Below are 20,508 nucleotides of genomic sequence, written 5' to 3'. Positions count from 1 at the left end.
GGCCTTGACTGGCGGCCACTTGATCCTCCGGATTCAGGACTCCAGACTCTGGAGTGGCGGAATGCCAACACGTGCAGGACGACGCATTAATTGGCGACTGGTGCCCAACTTATCTGCGTCTATCCAGGACCTCTTCTGGCTTTGCATGCTCACATTTCCTTCCTGTCGCAGTGCCAAATGAAATTTGCAGCGCAGAGGAAAATAAGAAACCCGAAAAGGCAGAGTGCAACACATGGAGCTAGTCAGACTCCTTGGGGGCGCTTCCTGTTGATCCTTGAGCATGGAGGAGCGTCCTGCCATGCCGGATGTCTCTGGGTAATTTAGATAGCTGCAGTTCTTGTTGCTGCCGCTCAAAGTTGCATAATGTCACTTTGAAAGTGTCGCAGGGCAAAGGACATGCGAGCACCCGCAGGACATGCAGACATCTTAAAGCTGCGATAAGCCGGCAACGATTTTTATGAAATTCCTAAGACTGCTCCTGTTTGCTTACACACTCCCTGTTCTTTCCTTTGGCTCTTAGTCAACATCCTTTTTTAATGTGACTGTGTATGCCCGAAGGATTTGTGCGTAATGAAAAACTGTCACGAAGGGCGAAGGATGAGCCTAAGCCATTCCGCAGGTATGTGTGCAGAAATTGAAAAGCGCTGCCCGAGAGTCGGAGGAGCATTAAAATGGCAAATTTGTGAGCAGGACTCGGGCCAGGACATTTATGGCCGACAGACGACAGAGGACAGGGACAGACGGCGACGACGGGACATAAAAGCGGCGACGCCTGCGTGATAAGCGCATAAATCAGCCAAAGGACGAAAGATCCCTTTCCCCAAAGCCGGTAGCTTAACCCAAGACGTAACCACCCATGTAGACACTTTTCAATATGGGTTGGTATCTCATCTCAGGGTTACTTAGGTAATTCATGTACCAGTTAATTGCGGCTTTATTTGGCAGGGGAAAAGGAAAGAGGAAAACAACTTTATTACTGGATGGTTTTGAAGTCCAGTAACTCAAAATACATGTATTTGACTGGTTTCGTAAGATATTTTAATTAATCACTATACTTTCTCAACGTTTAGCAAAGCTAAAAAAAAAAAAAAAATTAAAAAAAATAATAAACCAATCTAAAGTTCAAAGGATAAATATGCACTTAGGATAATACTGAATAATAACAAAACCTTGAATTTGCTTGTCTGTGCCTCTCATTTCAGATCCTTTGCTGTACCAGTAATCGCAAATCCTGAAGAATTATATGCGCCATTCCAGAGATGCGAGTGGAATCTGTGAAACCCAAAGGACAACAACGAAGGTCATCCTGGCGAGCTCATTGCTTATGCTCGAACACGGAGCAAATTCAAATTACAAATTATGTTTTCGTCATTGACCCGAGCTTTACGAGAGTTCCCGCCCCCTTTGGTTTGCCACGCCCCGCCCCTCACCGCCCATATCCGATGGTCAATGTCCGCGCGGTGTCAACTATTTAGTTTCCGGTTTTAACTTGCGCCATAAACCGGGCGTTATGTGTCCGCTTTTATGGCTTCTAGCGACGTCCCGGCTTCATTGTTTCTTAATAATCCGACGAGCGTCTTCGGAGTGCACACGTCCTCGCATTAAGGATGTTTATGGGCCAGACACTGTTTCCACTTGGGGAGGAGGGTGGTGTGTTGAGGGTGGGCCATTCCTCCCGCCTAGTTGCATGCCACACATACCTCCCCGCGTTGCAGTCATAAATGCGCTTAATTGGCAATTTTTGTGTAAGCGTGTTGAAATTTTTACACCCCGCCCGACTCGACCGAAAGTTGCAGTCATAAATAGGAAATATGTTCGTGGAGTGCCGGAGTGCTCCGATTGCGGGTGGGGCATCCGCTTTTATGGGTCATGCATGAATTTGCCGGGATTTATATGCGGGCTACATGACCTGGATTCTTATGGCCCGCAACCAGCACCATTTCCTTGGCTAATCAAAAGATATTTCGGCAGCCGCAATAAATGAATTTGCCTCGACCACAAATGGACATTATCTTTTTAATACTTGCCACAATTTGTTTTATCATCACAACAATTTCAGCTTTCTGAAAAGGCTTGCGAGGTGAGCAAAATAAATGGCCAAGTAATAATACCTAAATAGGTAAGTTCGAAACAAAAATTGGTAAGGTAAAACCTTACAAAATTGATTTATTTCCGTATTTACCAGATTTTGGCATTTTCAAAATGTTGGCCCTAAATTATACATTTTTAATGGTTTTTTTGTCATAACTGCACGAAAATAATACAGAAAGCCAAAAGAATGACTGTTTTGTGCAGCTAAAGACCTACACTATTCATTTCAGGTCGATTTGGACTAATTTATTTTTTGACCTATTTTGTCATTTTTCATAATTATCATATTCATCGAAAAATCTACACAAATAAAATTTTTCTTTCTGTGAATGCCACTCGATTGGAAATTTTATAACGAATTCAATGAGGTATGTTATTCCAACATGTGACTATTATTTCCCAGGGTTTTGATAAAAAAACCGAAATAAAAGTGTGTTTTTCCGGGTCTTCGGATTTTGGCATTTTTGATAAGGGGTTACATCATCCATTTTTGCAAAAAATCGACCAAAATGAAAATTTTTAGCTGTGAATGCCATCCGAATGGAAATTTTATAACGAATTCAACGAGGTATGTTATTCCAACATGTGACTATTATTTCCCAGGGTTTTGATCAAAAAACCGAAATAAAAGTGCGTTTTTTCGGATCTCCGGATTTTCGCATTTTATATAAGGGGTTACATCATTAATATTTTACCTTAGCAGTAAGGCACTGGAATTAAGGTTTCCTTCTTTCACAACGAGTGATTTAATTTCTATAAAAGTAAAAAATCGTGTCATGTGGGCCATAGTTCGCAGTGGTCACGCTTCCAACGGCATGGAAGTGAAGTGGCCAATAAATTCCCCCATAGAAGCAGATATCAAAAGAATGCACTGTCCCGATGTTTGCTTAATACGACGTTATTATAATTAGCCACCAGTCAATAGGTCTGCCCTGAACGCTGATAAGGCGATTTAATCGAAACTTAATCAACCCGTACATGAGAGCGTTGTGCCTTGGGGGGCGATAAGATCTCATCGCCCCACAAATCACTCAAAAGCGGTGAGACATCTAGCAGCGCACCCCATATATAAGCAGCTGCACCGACTGCCTCCAATCAGAGTGAAACTTAGCTTCCACCTAGAATCAGCATGTTTTCGGCCAAGAGTCTGGTGTGCCTCGCCCTTCTGGCGGTGGCCAATGCCCAGTTCGACACCAACTACGCCTCCGGGCGCAGTGGGATGGTGCACCTCTTCGAGTGGAAGTGGGACGACATCGCCGCCGAGTGCGAGAACTTCCTGGGGCCGAACGGCTTTGCCGGAGTGCAGGTGAGGATCGAGGACACTTGAGTACCCTTTGAAGACACCTCAATACCATACCATCCCCCACCCACAGGTCTCCCCCGTCAACGAGAACGCCGTGAAGGACAGCCGCCCCTGGTGGGAGCGGTACCAGCCCATCTCGTACAAGCTGGTCACCCGCTCCGGAAACGAGGAGCAGTTCGCCAGCATGGTCAGGCGGTGCAACAACGCCGGAGTGCGCACCTACGTGGACGTGGTGTTCAACCACATGGCCGCCGACGGAGGCACCTACGGCACGGGGGGCAGCACCGCCAGCCCCAGCAGCAAGAGCTACCCCGGAGTGCCCTACTCCTCGCTGGACTTCAACCCCACCTGCGCCATCAGCAACTACAACGACGCCAACCAGGTGCGCAACTGCGAGCTGGTGGGTCTGCGCGACCTCAACCAGGGCAACTCCTACGTGCGGGACAAGGTGGTCGAGTTCCTGGACCACCTGATCGACCTCGGCGTGGCCGGGTTCCGGGTGGACGCGGCCAAGCACATGTGGCCCGCGGACCTGGGCGTCATCTACGGCCGCCTCAAGAACCTGAACACCGAGCACGGCTTCGGCTCGGGCGCCAAGGCCTACATCGTGCAGGAGGTCATCGACATGGGCGGGGAGGCCATCAGCAAGGCCGAGTACACCGGCCTGGGCGCCATCACCGAGTTCCGCCACTCCGACTCCATCGGCAAGGTCTTCCGCGGCAAGGACCAGCTGCGCTACCTGACCAACTGGGGCACCGGCTGGGGCTTCGCCGCCTCCGACCGCTCCCTGGTCTTCGTCGACAACCACGACAACCAGCGCGGACACGGGGCCGGAGGCGCCGACGTGCTCACCTACAAGGTGCCCAGGCAGTACAAGATGGCCTCCGCCTTCATGCTGGCGCACCCCTTCGGCACCCCGCGGGTGATGTCCTCCTTCTCCTTCTCGGACACCGACCAGGGCCCGCCCACCACCGACGGCCACAACATCGCCTCGCCCTCCTTCAACAGCGACCTCTCCTGCGCCGGCGGCTGGGTCTGCGAGCACCGCTGGCGCCAGATCTACCAGATGGTGGCCTTCAGGAACGCCGTGGGCTCGGACGCGGTGCAGAACTGGTGGGACAACGGCAGCAACCAGATCTCCTTCAGCCGCGGCAGCAGGGGCTTCGTGGCCTTCAACAACGACAACTACGACCTGAACAGCTCCCTGCAGACCGGCCTTCCCGCCGGCACCTACTGCGACGTCATCTCCGGCTCCAAGAACGGCTCCTCCTGCACCGGCAAGTCGGTCACCGTCGGATCCGACGGACGCGCCAGCGTCTACATCGGGAGCTCCGAGGACGACGGCGTGCTGGCCATCCACGTCAACGCCAAGTTGTGAGCATGGAGCATGGAGCATTGAGCATCGGGCCAAGTACCGATGGAGTCATTGAGATTACTAATTTTACTAAATACACATGACGAGATTATTAACACACAAGTCTTTTAAACTCGGGGGATGATAAGAAATATTCGAGCTTATTGAGTGTGCTCCTTTTGAAGCAAATATAAACATGGTAAGACATAATTTGAGGGTTCATTTACTTTTTCCTGCCTAGAAAGGAGTATCAATATGTTTTCATGAACGAAACAGGGCGAGAAAAAGATGAGCCCAAGCTAAGGCACAAACAAAAGGATATAGTGATGGCATCCACTTCATTCTCAGGTCGCCTGCCTCCTCATCTCGGTGTTCATCAGCATCTGCAGCCGGGTGACCACGGGCACCATCATCTGGATGCCCAGGTGCTGCTCCAAGGTCTGGGCTATCTCCTCGTGGAGGGCCTGCTCCAGGGTCTCGCTGATGTTGCGCTTCTCGACGATCTCCACCTGCGGCACCTGGAGCGGGTAGCTCGAGGGGCAGGTGAACAGCAACTGGAGGGCAAAGCCTCCTCGCTCCCCGGCTCCCACATTCGCTCCATCCTCGTAGTTCTGAGTGGCCAGCGGCACCTTCAGTTGCAATCTTGGGCGACGGGCCAAAACCAGGTAAGCCAGGCCCAAATAGTGCATCGTTCGCACCTCATTTTCCTGCAAATCCGAGAAAAACCGCGCCGACCTTACAGCATCCCAATCATTTTGCGAATCCCGCTTCGCAACTTTTCCTCCTCCTCCTTTCTCACTGTGCGTCATCCTTGGGTAATTTTGAATTTTGCCTATTTCCTGCCGTCCCTGGATTCCCTTTTGCCACACCGAAATTATTTGAAATGTAATGCCAGGCCATGTCAGCAGAGTATGTCCTAAGCCGAGATTTGCATAGTCCCATCAAAGCAATAACAGATGGAAGGCTATCATAAGATTGAAGATCTCTGGAGGGTGGTGGAAGATTTAGAACAACCCCTAGTGAAACCTTAATGCTCTTTCGTCAAAAACTCTCTGGCTAATATTAAAAACAATCCCATAGTTTAACTACCCTTCTTAAGTAGGGCATCACAAATAAAACCAGTCTATACTTGTACCATGAATATGCTCGCATTAATGCCCTCGCCGCAAATTGAGTTTGTTCGTTTGGCTGATTTGATTAGCCTAGATTTGCTGGTCTCAGTGCTATGCAAATTAGTTGTGTGATTATCGCGAAAATTGGCAAACAGAAGGCGGCACCCCTCCCCTTTCTTCGAGGAAAAAGCACCACCCCTTAATAGTTTTCAGCTGCAGACGTGCGTGCGGATTTTCCCTTTGGTATTTGGTCGCCTTTGGCACTTGGGAAATCTTCCACGCATATGAGTAACATTTTTATTAGCCCTGAGAAATTTGCATTTTAGAGCAGTTTCAGTCACGTGAGCTGGTTTGATTAGGCCACATGTGCCGTTGGGGTGGGGCTTGGATTTCCCTTTGATTTCACGCCCCAACGCCTTCGCATAGTGCCGTTCCTAATGAGAGATGATGAACGAGGAGCGATGTTCACCTCGCTGTCAATCAGGTTTCAATAAAGCAGCCAGCAGCTAGCAGCCTCAATCTTCATTAGACCCGAAGGCGCAGGATGGATGTGCCACAAAACGAGGCAGAACCCTTTCATCGAACTCACTCAAACATGTTGCATTGCCCCTACAACGGAGCCGAGTGCGTCGGGCTTTTCCACCCACTTTTCCGCCCGCTTTTCCGAGGCGCCTCTCGGCTGGCTGGCGGTTGGCTGGCTCGCTGGTTCGTTCCGGCCACGTTTGCGGCTCCTCCGCCGAGAAGGCAACGCCCCGGAACGTGACCAAATCGCATTCGGGGCGGGCACCCCGAACAACCAGGGCGCGGAAGTCTTTGGACTCCTCCTGCCCTCCGGGATACTTGCAGATTTTTCCTCAATCTTGTATTGACTTTTTGCCTCAGCCGACTGGGATTTGAAGACATCAACCCCCCCTCTGCCAACTGTGATAGGGAGTACGAGAAGGAGGGGGGTTGTGCTTTGTTTTTGAGTGCTGAGCTTCCTGTCGCTGTTGTGGAAACTTTCTGAAGCACTTGTTTACGATTTGAAGTGCATTTCTGGGGAGGAGGGTCTTCCATAATTTGGGCTGCAGTCTGCGGCCATCGATTGCGATCTCTCCTCCGGCAAGTGTGAAAAGTTTTCCACTTCAAGTCGGCAAATCTCAGCTGCTAAGTTCCTTGGTTATGCTAATGAGCCAAACTTTGGCCACTCCGATCGTTGGCATGTCTATAATTGAAAGTTCTGTCTGTTTTCGGTTGGTCGGAGGTGACTGGAGTGCTCTGCGGATGGAACAAGGTCACTCCAGGGAACCCCACCCATCCGAGACACACCCAGTGTCGAACAAGCAAATCATATTTTTAGTTTAGAGCCCCTTCCGACTGATAAGATATCACCTCGGCCAAAGGTTATAAGAGGCCCACGGAGCATCGCTGGCTGGGCATACAGGTTGCTAGCCCGGCATGAAGTACTCTACCCTGCTCGTAGTGGGTCTCCTTTTGGCCCTCGTCCTCGGCGGCGAAGCCAAGTCCAAGTCCAAGACCAAGTCCAAGTCCAAGAAGAACAAGCAGAAGGAGGCGATCCTGCCTCTCGCCGAATCCTGCAAGCCGGAAAACTGCAAGCTGCCCGACTGTCGCTGCTCCGATGCAGTTCTCCCCAGATCCAAGTTCCAGGGAAAGGAAAACGAGATTCCACAGGTCAGAAGAGCACAATTTTTGTATCTTTTGAGTACTTAAATTTTCAGGATTCTTATCGTAAACCGTTTTCTTAGGACTGTAAGAAAACGATTGTAACCTTTGCAAACAACAAATTAGATAAGGGTAGACGTAACGTTATCCACATATGTTAAGGAAAATATTTCAATGCAAGAATGTTACACTTATTAAAATAATATTCTAAATTAGATAAGGGTAGACGTAACGTTATCCACATATGTAAAGTAAAATATTTCAATGCAAGAATATTACACTTATTAAAATAATATTCTAAGCAATTAACACTTTTTAAAAAATACCAGAAAGTCTTAACGGCCACATTTCCTTACATGACTTGTATCTTAGTTATTCTGTGTTCCATATTTTTCTCATTTTAGAGTAGCTACATATGTAATTTAATTGAAAATAATTTTCAAATCAGACAAACAAATACCTATAAAAGTATCATAAACTATTATTTCATAATCCCCTCTATTTGAATATACATCCCACTACTTCTGCACCCTAGTTCGTGACCATAACCTTCGATGATGCAGTGAACGCAGTGAACTACGCCCAGTACGAGCTGCTCTTCGAGGGACTGACCAATCCGGATGGCTGTGATGCCGCGGGCACCTTCTTCCTCTCGCACGAATACACGGACTACGTGAGAGTGAACGCCCTCTACCGGGCGGGCCACGAGATCGCCCTGCACTCGGTGACCCATGGCGACGGCACGGACTACTGGCGGTCGGCGGACGTGGCCACCGTGGAGCGGGAGTTCGGGGCCCAGCTGAAGATGCTGGAGACCTTCGCCAAGGTGGACCCCAAAAGGGTCCAGGGAATGCGACTGCCCTTCCTCCAGATCTCCGGCAACAACACCTTCGAGGCAGCCCGTCGCCTGGGCCTGAGCTACGACAGCTCCTGGCCGACGCAGCAGTTCAAGGACCCGGCCATGTGGCCCTACACCCTGGACTTCAAGTCCAAGCAGGACTGCCAGATCGGCCCCTGTCCGGAGGCCTCGATCCCCGGCCTCTGGGTCAATCCCATGGTCACGTGGACCGACACCGAGGGCTACAGCTGCTCCATGATCGATGCGTGCGTGTATCCGCCGGAGGACGACGTGGACGAGCTCTTCGACTGGATGCTGGAGAACTTCAACAGGCACTACCAGGGCAGCCGGGCTCCCTTCGGAATGTACCTGCATGCCGCCTGGTTCTCACGGGGTCGCAGCTACTTTGGCGCCTTTAAAAAGTGAGTAAGGTTGGGTTTTAAGTGTAAATTGTATAATGCTTATTCCACTTAAAAAACAAACATTAAGGGGTGTCTATAGATCTTGTATGATTTGGAAACAATTCATTCTTTTTCAAACTTGAAAGTTAGTTTATACAAATGGATAAGAGCCAAACGTTTAATATCACTGGTGGTTTATATATCATATTAGATAAGACTTACAAAATTCTTAAATACTTTTAATATATGTTTCCAAATCATTCTTATCTCAGCAGTCCCTCAGATAAATCCCTCTTATATTTCCCCTTTGAGTTGAGTTTTAAATGTAATATGTATATTTTTTATGGGTGTCTATAAATCTTGTATGATTTGGAAATCTCTCCTTCTATTTCAAACTTGAAAGTTAGTTTTTGCAAATAGATAAGACCCAAACGTTTCCGGTATATAATTTATAATCACTGGTGGTTTATGGATCATAATATTAGATAAGACTTACAAAATACTTCGAATATTTGTTCCTTTAAGCTGAGTTTTGAGGTAATGTGTATATTGTTTATACCTCTAAGAAACAAAAATGTAAGGGTGTCTATAAATATGTTATGGTATGATTTGGAAACCTTTCCTTATATTTCAGAGCCAAAGGTATAAATTTTCAAATCCCTGGTTGTTTGTGTATCACAATATTAGATTAGACTTAAAGAATACTTTAATACTTTTAATATAGGTTCTTATACCCTTGCAGAGGGTATTATAATTTTGGTCAAAAGTGTGCAACGCAGTGAAGGAGACATCTCCGACCCTATAAAGTATATATATTCTTGATCAGGATCACCTCCTGAGTTGATATAGCCATGTCCGTCTGTCCGTCTGTCCGTCTGTCTGTTTCTACGCAAACTAGTCTCTCAGTTTTAAAGCTATCGGATTGAAACTTTGCACACACCCTTCTTTCCTTTGCACGCAGTATATAAGTCGGAACGGCCGGGATCGGCCGACTATATCCTATAGCTGCCATATAACTGATTGATCGGAAATGCCATAACTTTCGTGTTTGTAAAGTTAGGAAGTTGGGATTTTCTATGGGTTTTATATTTGGCCAATCAATCCAACCTACCAAATTTCATAAGGATCGGCCGACTATATCCTATAGCTGCCATATAACTGATTGATCGGAAATGCCATAACTTTGGTGTTTGTAAAGTTAGAAAGTTGGGATTTTCTATGGGTTTTATATTTGGCCAATCAATCCGACCCACCAAATTTCATAAGGATCGGCCGACTATATCCTATAGCTGCCATATAACTGAATGATCGGAAATGCCATAACTTTGGTGTTTGTTAAGTTAGGAAGTTGGGATTTTCTATGGATTTTATTTTTGGCCAATCAATCCGACCTATCAAATTTCATAAGGATCGGCCGACTATATCCTATAGCTGCCATATAACTGAACGATTGGAAATGCCATAACTTTGTTGTTGTTAAAGTTAGGAAGTTCGGATTTTTTATGAGTATTAAGAATGCATCATATGAATATTTTTGGAGAATATAATTTACAGAGTATTCTGCAAGGGTATATCAACTTCGGCTCCGCCCGAAGTTAGCTTTCCTTTCTTGTTATAAAGTTTAAATTGCTATGTCCCTTTACCATTTCCCCCTTCTCTTTCCGTCACCGCAGATTCATCAACCACCTGAACACCTACTCGGATGTGTACTTCACCGGCATTTCGCGGATGCTGGAGTACGTGAAGCGGCCCGTCCTGGGCGCCCCGTTCAAGGACTGTCCCGAGCTGCCGGAGGCGGAGTGCCGGGCGGTCCAGTGCCGAGTCCAGAAGATGTCCACCGGCGAGGAGCGCTACATGACCGTGTGCGACAAGTGCCCGGCCGTCTATCCCTGGCTGGACAATCCTCTAGGACAGCAGCTGTAGGCCGCCAGCCAAACGCCAATAAAGAGTGTACACAGAAAACAATTCGGGGAGTTTTTAATTAGAAATATTTTGGATTTCCAAAATGATTATTATTTCATTTACTTATTTACATTTCTGATCTAAAAGTAACCCCAACTTCATATGCAATTTGATCCGATAAAGTTGATAGGTTTTTCCCTTTGTGTGCTGCATAATGAAGCTGCCATGTTTTTCGGACAGGAAGCAGTTGACATTTCCCATCTCTAAGCCAAATTTGCATGCCACACCACCGACATCGCTGATAAATGAGCTCAAATTATGTTTCTGGCCGTGAGACGCTTAATTAACTCATTCAGCGGAGCAGAGCCCCGAGTGTAGTCATATTTCATGGCCTCTTCGTGAATTAATGCGCCAACTTCCGTGCCCAAAAATGGACCCACATGGAGTCCTGTTTTGGGGTCCTGTCAATGCAGCTGCTACCTGTAAATGACGTTCGACCGTCTGGCCAGAATTCGGTTGCATTTTTGTTAATGGACCTCTAACTAATGACAGCCCCCGGGTTGCATATCAGTCAGATTCTGAGGCTGAGGACGAGGATCCGCCGGAGTGGGTATCCTGTCCGGCCGCATTTGCGGTTGCTGTCGCAAATTATGTATGCGGTCAGCCGAGCCACCTCGTCCCCGGGGAAGCGTTGTTCCAGAAGGGGGATGGGGATGGGGATGGCCAGGTTGAACATGGCGACGACCACAACATATTGGTTGATAGTTGACCAAGGAGCGGGTGGAGCCACAAGGAGGTCATCTCTCCCACCCCGACTCAAATGTGTTGAAACGGTCGGGGATTGGACTGCGGAGCTGCTCCCTTTGAATAGGAAGATCCTGGAAGGGGGGTTCGATGACTTGGGAGGCACTTTACAAAACCCCAAGCTGCCATATTTATCTGTGGTCAAGTTAAGTGGGATATTGTTCCCGAAAATATTCACAGCTTAAATCGACTTAAAGAGTTTTAGTTTAATTTTTGTAAAAGGATCTTTAGCTTTGGTCGCCAGCTGTGCAAAATAGTGCGGATAAAATCAACTTGAGTTACGGCTTTTTGATGAAAACCCCCAAAATTGACGAAATTCGGAGATACGGAAAAATCAACTTTTATTTCGGTTTTTTGATAAAAACCCATGGAAATAATGGTCAAATGTTGGAATGTCATACCTCGTTGAATTCGTTATAAAATTTCAAATCGAATGGCATTCACAGCTAAAAAAAATTTATTTTGGCCGATTATTCGCAAAAAATGACAATGTAACCTCTTATAAAAAACACGAAAATCGGTGAAAAAATAAATTTGTCTAAATCGAACATAAATGAATAGTTTTGGTCTTTAGCTGCACAAAACAGTCATTCTTTTGGCTGTGCGTATTATTTTGTTGAAGTTATGACAAAAAAGCCATTAATAATTTATAATTTGGGTCCAACATTTTGAAAAATTAAACTCGAATTTCGAATTTTTTGATCAAAACCCTGGAAAATAATGGTCAAATTTTGGAATATCAAACCTCGTTGAATTCCTTATAAAATTTCCAATCGATTGACATTCACACCTTAAATATATAATTTGAAATATGAGAACATTAAAAGGTCTATCCTTGAATAAAAAGTGATTGTAAAATTTATTTCGAGTAGAATAAGATTTAAGTATTTAACAAATCTTTCTATGCCTTATTAATGTAGAAAAAACTTCCTTAAAACTTAATTAACAAACCCTTGTGTCCATTAAGTATGGGACTTTTTCATAGCCCTCGACCCCAGAATTACAACTTCCATTATTTCCAGCTAGTTTTCCATTCAATTTATTCCCAATTTCTAGGCTCGCCTATGACAATGTTTGTTAGCCAGGACATACCCCTGGGGGCAGTTGGCCTCCAGGATGTTGTAGGGCTGCACCTGCACCGTTTCGTTGGGGTTCCACACCTCCTCCAAACTTATTTGCATGGCTTCATTGGGGTCAGTTGCATTGAGTCCACCGGTTTCGGCCTCCACGATTTCGCTGTCGATGGCCAAAGTTGCCAGGAGCAGATTGTTGATGACCAGGATGCAGAAAAGGCAGAGAAAGCCACACCGAGATGCCATGATTTCACGCCAATGATTCGCTGTCGGGGAATAGTTAAATTGAACTGAATCAAAATCACGGTTTTCAGTTGACCATTACGACTCGATGGTCAAGACAATTGTGAAAGTAGCTAATGACATATAAGGCAAGTTGATACAAGGGCTCTTCAACTCGAAATGATGATGATAATGATGAAATCGCTTCGTTCGAAGGTTGCCAGCAAATCAGATCTGCTTTGATAGATTTCCATTTGCATTTCAGAGGGAAATACATAGACAACAAGCAAACAATGCGGCAGACAAGAAACCTCGCTTTTATGAAAATGAAGAAAATGCTTGGGAAAATGCTTGAGAAAACAGCAACAAAAAGTGGGCAAATATTTGCTGATTACTTTCCGAAACTTGCACTGATTAACAGCGAACGCAATGCCATTGTCCTTTTGCCAGGACACTCCATTCCACCCCCCAATTAGAGGCCTCCTCCCTGTTTAGCATAAAATTCGCATGGCAGGGAAGGTGGCAGTCATAAATAAATGACTCTACGAGTCTCTGGTTCTGCCTCAGCTGTCTGTGACCCAAACAGGCATTATTTTAATGTGCTTTTATGTGGTACACAGCGAAAAAAAGGTCTCCCGTTTCCAGTATTTAACCCCGGGTCGCCCCACACGCATACCTCACACAGCCAAATGACATTTTTATGTTTCAATTTTTGTTTGCTTTTCTTTTCACTTCGCGAAAATTATGCCCACCACCCAGGCACTCTGATGATGATGATGTGGGTCGGCGGGCTAAAAAAAGGGAGCATATTGAGGGCCCTATGTGGCTTGCGGTGGTTGACAATAGAATTGTCAAAATTATTTGCTCAAATTGCTGACATTTATTAGGCAGGTTACGGCTCGGGGTCAGGTTACTTCGCAAAAAGTCACTTAGGGGATGAGATATGGCTTTTACATCGATCCCCAGGAAGCGCTTCTGACTGCAGACATTTTCTAATGACTACAGCCAATCACAACTGGCAGTAAATTTAGGAGAGACTTTTTATATGTTTTTTAACAACGTTTTATTGACAATACTGCTACTGATTTGCACTTTCTGAAAAACATATATCTGTAAAGGTGAACGACATTTCTGATCAAAACTAGATCTTTATGAGTGAATGTTGGGATGATTACATATTATATATTTGGATAACCTTTTATTGGTTGCTTTATATATTATAAGCAATAGCTTATTTTAATTTGGGCTTGCACTTGGCACAAAAAGAAATCATTTTCCTTTCAAAATAATGTTTTCATAATTTGTTTACACTTGTTGCAGGTAAACTTTCGATGTGTATTCATACAAAGTGTAGCTGCAAGGTATCAGATTTTCATTATTCGCACTGGCGACTGCATTGGTCTGCGACCGATTCGCTGATTATTCAGTTAATTATGTAAGAGGCTGCCACTTTTCCCCCATGTAGGCCTTATCATCGAGCAAACATTCTCAAGTATGCGCTGCCAGCGGGTTGTAGAACTAGCCAGCTATCGCCTCTCGGACCCCGACTTCTGTCTCTCCCAGTGGATCCGAATCTGAATCTGCAGCTGAATCAGAAACTGAGACTGGAACTGAGCCGGAAACTGAGACCGAGCGACTCAGTCTCGAGTGCGATATTGGCGAGTGTGAACGTGTTTACTTGGGCTTCGATTGCAGGTGAACAAAGCCGACTTTACGATGCCAATTACGCGGCGGCTTTCCTGGCCGAAGCTGCTGTTTTTGTTTGTCTGGCTGTGCCTGGCATTGGATCGCAGTTATGCGGCTCGAGTGTCCAGCGATCTGTTTGTGTTTCCCTCCAAGCCCAATGAGTCCAAGCCCAATGACACCACCATCCAAACGCGGTCCAGACTCGAAGAAATCGCTCGGATAATGGCGCTGATTAACACACCGAGTGATGGCGTCTTGATGCCCAAGGAAATCAAGAAGGGCACGCCCAGAACCACGGATAGCGAAAACGAGTCAGAGAAACCAGGAAATACTCCTGTCGAAACCAGAAATGTGACCGAACCCAACAGTAGTTCCTCAAAGCAGGAGATCAACGTGAAAGATACTCCAACCACTCCAATGAATGGAACCCATCAATCCAGCGAATCAAAGATGATAACATTCGGCAAAGAGTCGGAAGAGGAGAAGCCTGCTCCGTGGCACCAAACTGAAGCCACCATTGCATCCAAGCCAGGAAGTGTGGTGATCGGACCCAGAATTACCCTGGAAACCCTTCGCATTTGTCCCGAAGGAACCACATTGAGTAATGACCACTGCCGCAAGATTGCCTAGCAGCGTGTGGAAATATCAATAAAGATCTTATGGCACTTATAAGCCCACATAATTAATTGATTTTCTCAAAAGTCAATGTAAATTGTCAAATAAACCTGTCGATTGTTCCTTCATGGAATTTATATAAAAATATGTATGTTCCATCTCTTATATTTCCCGATGTTTGGTGATTGTTAGCATTATAATGTTAAACCAAACAAAAATATATATTTAAAGTGTTTGTAAAATCAAATTTTACTTCTAAAGGAACTGTTTTAATATAGTAATTTGCCATTGATCTACATAACATGATTATAAACTAAATGAAATATAATTTCTTATTTGTTTTTGTTTTTTTTATCATTAAATTTCTGTCAGTGTAGACTAGTACAGATATATCTGAAAAGCTCATTGCTGCTCTTCAGCTTTGTTTACGTTTTGTTTTTATGGCAGCGCTGGTGTGTGGCTCTCCCACTCGCTTTTTCCCATAAAACCCACTGCGATCTTTTATCTGGTTTTGCTGGGAATGGGAATGTGAATGGAAAGATGATGATCGCCAGCAAGTCGTCTCCACGTTCAGTCGGCGAAGCCTCTTCAAAGCAAACAAACGCGCATCTCCCCCAAAAAATGTCGGTTCGAATTAACCCATTGGTGCTGTGTCTCCTGCCCCTGAGTTTCCTCCTCATCGCGGCCAGAACTCGGCCCTGCATCGATGATCGCATAGTGTTCCCCAAGGACGACGATGAGGATGGAAGCCCCTCGAAATTCATCTACCCCAAGATGAACTCCACCACAACGACCACGACCACGGAGGAACCCGCGACCACGATAACCACCCTGCTGGAGACCACGAACAGCACAGAACCGATCTCCGCGGGATCGGAGGAACTGGTCAATGGAACCACCACCCAGAAACCCATCATAGACAATCGGATATTGTTCGAGACGACTCCCAAGTGCAAAGAGGGCTTCGAGCTGCGAGCCAATCGCTGTCGAAAGCCGGCTTAATCGCTAGTCTGTAAGATAGATGTTAGTCAATAAAGTGATATTTGATAGAACCCAAGCTGTGATTGATGGCCAATGTGTGTTTCGGTGATTACTCAAAACCATTTGGTGGCCCACCGAAAAATCCCCTTAGAAAACTAATTTCACATCAGTGGGAGAAACTTTCTGGGCAAACTTAGCTCGGTGTAAAACAAAGTATTGGCGCAGTGAGTCAGTCAAACAATCAAACAATCCAACAACTTCCCGGTGCATTCAGCTGCGACTGTTATTCACGTCTCCTCGACTCTGAGTACTGATGCCTTATCTGAAGTCACGAACCTGGCTTATCGGCGGCTCAAAATAAACACTCACTTCGGCTAGATCATCTTCTGAGTCGGTGGAAGAGATCAGTCTCTTTCGAATATTCAAAGCAGTCGGAGGGTGCACTCCGCATTTAGAAATGTCTTCCCAACTCTTATCTCTGGGGTTGGCTCTGGCACTGATCTTTCTGATCGGTGGACAATGGACTGCGGCCCGGCCCCAGAATCCTTATTATGTGGAAAACGGTGGACGGTGAGTATACTACTCTATTTTTGTTGGGAGAAAAGCCCACTGGAATTGGTTTTAGATTGGAGAATCGATTGAATAACAAAGAACTTAATGTTTAGTAGACAGCTTAGGTTGAAAAGTTCTTAGCAGTTGTTTTCATAACAGGTCTTGGAAAACATACATAAGCTGTACTTCTTGAATTAAAGCAAATAAAGTGAGCTCAATGAGCTAAAGCTCTCGGTAGTCAGAAATACATAATCTACAAGTGAAGTTGTATCTCATTATCTTCCTCTCTTTACTTTATAGTCTAGGTTTTGCTTAACATATATGAACATATAATACATAAATGTATTCTATTTGCATAAATTGCGTTTTGTTGTATATATTTTAATTTATTTTCCTATTGTTTTAGGCATCATCATCATCGTCATGGATTTAGACACGGTCATGGTCCAGGATATGGTCCAGGATATGGTCCAGGATATGGTCCAGGATTTGGACCAGGACCAGGATATGGACCTGGTCCAGGATTTGGACCACCTCTTGGTCCAGGATATGGTCCAGGCTTTGGTCCAAGAGATGGACCAGGACCCTCCTTTGGTCGCTTCCCACCGCCCCCATCTGATGGCCCTCCATCAGTTAATCCCTATAATGTACCGTCTGGTGGACAACAGCCTGGCGGTCATTTCGGGGGTCAACACTTCCCACAACCTGGAGGAGATTTTAGCAGGGAACAACCGGGTGTCAAGCACTCAGGTGGAGATTTCAACAGGGGACAGCCCGGATTCCGACAACCAGGAGTAGGATTTCAGCGACCCGGTGGAAATGTGCCCTCTTCCCAGGATCTAGACAGCAATGAGGAGCTACCCACCTATTCTGTTGGTGGATCCCAGCAGCCAGGTGGATTCCAACAGCCGGGCCAAAACCCAGGTGGATTCCGCCAACCAGGTGGCGGTGAAAATACCCATCAGCCTCGACCTGGGCAAAACTCAGGTGGATTCCAACAGCCAGGCCGAAACCCAGGTGGATTCCCAAATCATGACCAAAACCAAGGAGGGTTCCAACAGCCAGGACAAAACCAAGGTGGATTCCAACAGCCAGGGCAAAATCCAGGTGGATTCCACCAACCAGGTAGCGGTGGAAATACTTTTCAGCCTCGACCTGGCCAAAACTCTGGTGGATTCCAAGACCAAGGAGGATTCCAACAGCCAGGTGGAAATTCTGGCGGATTCCAACAGCCAGGTGGTGGTGAGAATACACTTCAGCCCAGACCTGGACAAGGCACAGGAGGATTCCAGCAGCCAGGAGGAAATTCAGGTGGATTCCAGCAGCCAAGTGGAAGCACAGGTGGATTCCAGCAGCCAGGCCAAAATCAGGGACAGAAGCCCGGAGGCTCTGGGAACACGATCCAACCTCGACCCGGCAGCCAAGACGAAGACTTCTCCGAGTACAATTTCCAGTCTCCCAAGACTCTGCAGCCACGACCTGGTCAGGACTCCGCAACCGGAGGCACTGGCGTGGGGAATACCATCCAACCGATTCCTGGACAGCAACAGTCCACTCCCAGCCAGGACTCATCTGCTGACAATATACAAAATAACCTCAACGACCTCTTCAACACTCAGGAGTTTCTGTCGCCCAAATTGAGCCCCGTTTCTGAGTCCCACAGAAATCCGAAATCGGAGGCGGAGGAAGTGAACCCGGAATCGGTCAACACGCGCACTCTACTAGTCACCGATCCCAAGTGCTCGGACGGCACCAAACTCATGGCAGGACGATGCCGAAAGGAAGTCTAGGAAATACCCGCGGAAAATTCGTGTCCCGAAATCATTGTATACATACCCATTAACAAATTTCGTTGTGTCAATAAATCTGCGATTCCTTGATATCAGTACAACTGGGTTTTTTTTTGGGGGCAGCGCAGTGATCTTTATTTAACTGATAAGCTTGTTTATGCAAGATAGGAAGTACAATTTTCCCTGAGATTACCTAAGAATGTTCTTTGGGAAAAAAGTGAGTGAGAAAAGTATGAGTGCGCTTTAGCAACAAAAATGCGTCATCCGATTTAGTGTTCCATGTTTAACATCGCAATTTGTATTTACCAGTACAAATGTAATTTATTAATGACAATCTACTAAACTGCTTATCAATGTAGGGAAGTCTGGACTTCTCTAGTTTTTTTTTTACAGTGTCATCACCTTTCTTACTTGGCTATAATATATTCAGACATGCAACGAATCAATCTGAAAAATTAATGGAAAAATCGGAAGAAACACTTATTTACTCAGCATTCAAGTGTCGACGGAACCGGACGTTAAAAATGGAACTCATTAAGAATAACTTAATTCTTCTGCTTATTGCAGTGATACCTTTCTTAATAACAACGTGTCAACCTGGTTTTGAGATCCATGCCGGTCGCTGCCGAAGACCCGCTAGATAGATTTGAATTTGTAACTTTAAATCTTATAAAAGCATCGCCAGAAAATAAATATATAATATTATTAAAATATAGTGTTATCTTTATTGCCAAGATCTATCATGATCTGAGGTACATATTGAGGAGCATATACTTTTTTTACCTTATCTCTATGAGATTGAAATGCTTTACATAGCATAGGGGATCTAATAAATTACATTGTCTAATCCAATTAAGGGACCCATCATTGCCTGTCAAATGTATCAATTAAATTGATATGAAGGCAGATAACAAGGGCACTTCCCGAAATAAACGAAAAGTGGGTTAAGGTCCTCGGTAAACATTAGTTTTGGATCGGTAGTCGCGGAAAGTGCATCGCCTAGTAAATGGGTTTAAACTGGAAAGAGTTTGTGTATCTTTTCACCTTGGCGACAATACTATTACTGTTCGAAAGTTTAAAGAAATGCCCGACTGGCCTCGAATTGTTTGCGAGTCACTGCCGGAAAAGAGCCTAAAAACTGCGAATCAGCCGATGGACTACTTAACTCCCATAAATGTATCTCCAAGTTAAAATGAAATTTAAATGAAAAACATATTAAAGAACAAAACAATATGAAGTCAAAAATGATTAGTTTTATTTGACTTGGCCGAAACATCGGCTTGGGTATTATACATATAATTATATGGTTTATTTGTTCGTCTATTTGTTATATTTTAGTATCGATCAAAACACAGCTTTTGGCACGTTTCCGTCTGGCATTTTCTTGTCAATTACCATCGCACTCTAGAGTTGTGTTGTTGACCGGGTATTACTTAATCTCTGAAATTCCCGGGCAGAGGTTATTCGTCTAAGCCATGCGATGACACGTGTGACGTGGACCCGATGCAACCTCTCCATTGGGACAGCTTGGATCGATACTGAAGATGCTCTGGACCAAAATATCCGAGGAGTTCAGACCCGGCAATTCGGGTTGAGAGATCTTCACAAAGTTGGGCGCTTGCGGGTTAATGGGCGTAACAATTTGCCCTGGGGGCATGGTCGCCGCCCACTGCCAACTCAGCATCAGCAGGCCGACGATCATCACAAATCTTGACAGCATCTTAATGGGTTTCTCCAATTGTCTCGACTTCTAAACGCGGGCTTGGGAACTGCGTTACTGACTCGAGCTTGGAATACAGATGCCGATTCGATTTCTCTGGCCCCAACTGCCAAAGCTTTTACTTCGAGGGCTTTTATTGGGATTGGGAGAGCCGAAACAACTCTCTCTGATCGTTTTTATGATACGAGTATTTGCCAATAGACCAAGTCTGTTAAGTTGGCCAGTAAATATTGGTTAAGCAACGATTGGCACCATATACACAAAGATAAATTTTTGAAAAAAAATCGAGCACGATCGTTTTGTTTATACTTTATGTACTTCTAATTTAAAAATAACATAATTTTTATCTATTTATTATCAACTATTATTGTGAGAAAAAAAACTTTGGCATAAACAAAAAAG

The 20,508-nt window shown here is 45.4% G+C and overlaps 8 protein-coding genes across 8 annotated transcripts; 5 read left to right on the top strand and 3 right to left on the bottom strand.

The window, feature by feature from the left end:
* The first annotated feature begins 3,187 nt into the window (after nucleotides 1–3,187).
* LOC108051280 (alpha-amylase A) lies at nucleotides 3,188–4,864 on the top strand. Its single transcript, XM_017133337.2, has 2 exons — nucleotides 3,188–3,397; nucleotides 3,465–4,864. The coding sequence occupies exons 1-2, from the start codon at nucleotides 3,221–3,223 to the stop codon at nucleotides 4,770–4,772; spliced, it is 1,485 nt and encodes a 494-aa protein (XP_016988826.2). The 5' UTR covers nucleotides 3,188–3,220; the 3' UTR covers nucleotides 4,773–4,864.
* Nucleotides 4,865–4,948: 84 nt separating this feature from the next.
* Nucleotides 4,949–7,062, bottom strand: LOC108051179. Its single transcript, XM_017133169.1, has 3 exons — nucleotides 7,039–7,062; nucleotides 6,508–6,699; nucleotides 4,949–5,605 (listed from the first exon to the last, which is right to left on the bottom strand). The coding sequence occupies exons 1-3, from the start codon at nucleotides 7,060–7,062 to the stop codon at nucleotides 5,093–5,095; spliced, it is 729 nt and encodes a 242-aa protein (XP_016988658.1). The 3' UTR covers nucleotides 4,949–5,092.
* LOC108051205 (chitin deacetylase 8) lies at nucleotides 6,883–10,684 on the top strand. Its single transcript, XM_017133216.2, has 3 exons — nucleotides 6,883–7,531; nucleotides 8,058–8,782; nucleotides 10,435–10,684. Exons 1-3 carry the CDS (start codon nucleotides 7,298–7,300, stop codon nucleotides 10,682–10,684), a joined length of 1,209 nt encoding a protein of 402 aa, XP_016988705.1. The 5' UTR covers nucleotides 6,883–7,297.
* Nucleotides 10,685–12,502: 1,818 nt separating this feature from the next.
* LOC123038155 lies at nucleotides 12,503–12,809 on the bottom strand. Its single transcript, XM_044462046.1, has one exon. The coding sequence runs from the start codon at nucleotides 12,784–12,786 to the stop codon at nucleotides 12,520–12,522; it is 267 nt and encodes an 88-aa protein (XP_044317981.1). The 5' UTR covers nucleotides 12,787–12,809; the 3' UTR covers nucleotides 12,503–12,519.
* A 1,591-nt stretch (nucleotides 12,810–14,400) lies between these two features.
* On the top strand, nucleotides 14,401–15,210 carry LOC108051194. The gene has a single exon (XM_017133204.2). It carries the CDS (start codon nucleotides 14,479–14,481, stop codon nucleotides 15,076–15,078), a length of 600 nt encoding a protein of 199 aa, XP_016988693.1. The 5' UTR covers nucleotides 14,401–14,478; the 3' UTR covers nucleotides 15,079–15,210.
* A 198-nt stretch (nucleotides 15,211–15,408) lies between these two features.
* On the top strand, nucleotides 15,409–16,120 carry LOC108051195. Its single transcript, XM_017133205.2, has one exon. It carries the CDS (start codon nucleotides 15,604–15,606, stop codon nucleotides 16,063–16,065), a length of 462 nt encoding a protein of 153 aa, XP_016988694.1. The 5' UTR covers nucleotides 15,409–15,603; the 3' UTR covers nucleotides 16,066–16,120.
* A 319-nt stretch (nucleotides 16,121–16,439) lies between these two features.
* Nucleotides 16,440–18,484, top strand: LOC108051292 (glutenin, high molecular weight subunit PW212). The gene is made up of 2 exons (XM_017133353.2): nucleotides 16,440–16,614; nucleotides 17,003–18,484. The coding sequence occupies exons 1-2, from the start codon at nucleotides 16,502–16,504 to the stop codon at nucleotides 18,384–18,386; spliced, it is 1,497 nt and encodes a 498-aa protein (XP_016988842.1). The 5' UTR covers nucleotides 16,440–16,501; the 3' UTR covers nucleotides 18,387–18,484.
* A 1,135-nt stretch (nucleotides 18,485–19,619) lies between these two features.
* LOC108051198 lies at nucleotides 19,620–20,266 on the bottom strand. The gene has a single exon (XM_017133208.1). It carries the CDS (start codon nucleotides 20,104–20,106, stop codon nucleotides 19,855–19,857), a length of 252 nt encoding a protein of 83 aa, XP_016988697.1. The 5' UTR covers nucleotides 20,107–20,266; the 3' UTR covers nucleotides 19,620–19,854.
* Between the last annotated feature and the right edge of the window lie 242 nt (nucleotides 20,267–20,508).

Source organism: Drosophila rhopaloa, unplaced genomic scaffold, assembly GCF_018152115.1.
Source record: "Drosophila rhopaloa isolate 14029-0021.01 unplaced genomic scaffold, ASM1815211v1 contig_115, whole genome shotgun sequence".
In the NCBI taxonomy this organism is placed as follows: Eukaryota; Metazoa; Arthropoda; class Insecta; order Diptera; family Drosophilidae; genus Drosophila; species Drosophila rhopaloa.
This window is presented reverse-complemented; position numbering and strand designations above follow the sequence as displayed.

Coding starts and splice junctions, on each gene's coding strand:
- LOC108051280 (XM_017133337.2), top strand. CDS start 3,221: ATGTTTTCGGCCAAGAGTCTGGTGTGCCTCGCCCTTCTGGCGGTGGCC. Junction 3,398..3,464: donor ACGGCTTTGCCGGAGTGCAG/GTGAGGATCGAG, acceptor CCCCACCCACAG/GTCTCCCCCGTCAACGAGAA.
- LOC108051179 (XM_017133169.1), bottom strand. CDS start 7,062: ATGCCAACGATCGGAGTGGCCAAA. Junction 6,700..7,038: donor CAACGATCGGAGTGGCCAAA/GTTTGGCTCATT, acceptor AAAATCTGCAAG/TATCCCGGAGGGCAGGAGGA. Junction 5,606..6,507: donor TCGGAAAAGCGGGCGGAAAA/GTGGGTGGAAAA, acceptor GTGTGGCAAAAG/GGAATCCAGGGACGGCAGGA.
- LOC108051205 (XM_017133216.2), top strand. CDS start 7,298: ATGAAGTACTCTACCCTGCTCGTAGTGGGTCTCCTTTTGGCCCTCGTC. Junction 7,532..8,057: donor AGGAAAACGAGATTCCACAG/GTCAGAAGAGCA, acceptor TCTGCACCCTAG/TTCGTGACCATAACCTTCGA. Junction 8,783..10,434: donor TACTTTGGCGCCTTTAAAAA/GTGAGTAAGGTT, acceptor CCGTCACCGCAG/ATTCATCAACCACCTGAACA.
- LOC123038155 (XM_044462046.1), bottom strand. CDS start 12,786: ATGGCATCTCGGTGTGGCTTTCTCTGCCTTTTCTGCATCCTGGTCATC.
- LOC108051194 (XM_017133204.2), top strand. CDS start 14,479: ATGCCAATTACGCGGCGGCTTTCCTGGCCGAAGCTGCTGTTTTTGTTT.
- LOC108051195 (XM_017133205.2), top strand. CDS start 15,604: ATGATGATCGCCAGCAAGTCGTCTCCACGTTCAGTCGGCGAAGCCTCT.
- LOC108051292 (XM_017133353.2), top strand. CDS start 16,502: ATGTCTTCCCAACTCTTATCTCTGGGGTTGGCTCTGGCACTGATCTTT. Junction 16,615..17,002: donor TATGTGGAAAACGGTGGACG/GTGAGTATACTA, acceptor CTATTGTTTTAG/GCATCATCATCATCGTCATG.
- LOC108051198 (XM_017133208.1), bottom strand. CDS start 20,106: ATGCTGTCAAGATTTGTGATGATCGTCGGCCTGCTGATGCTGAGTTGG.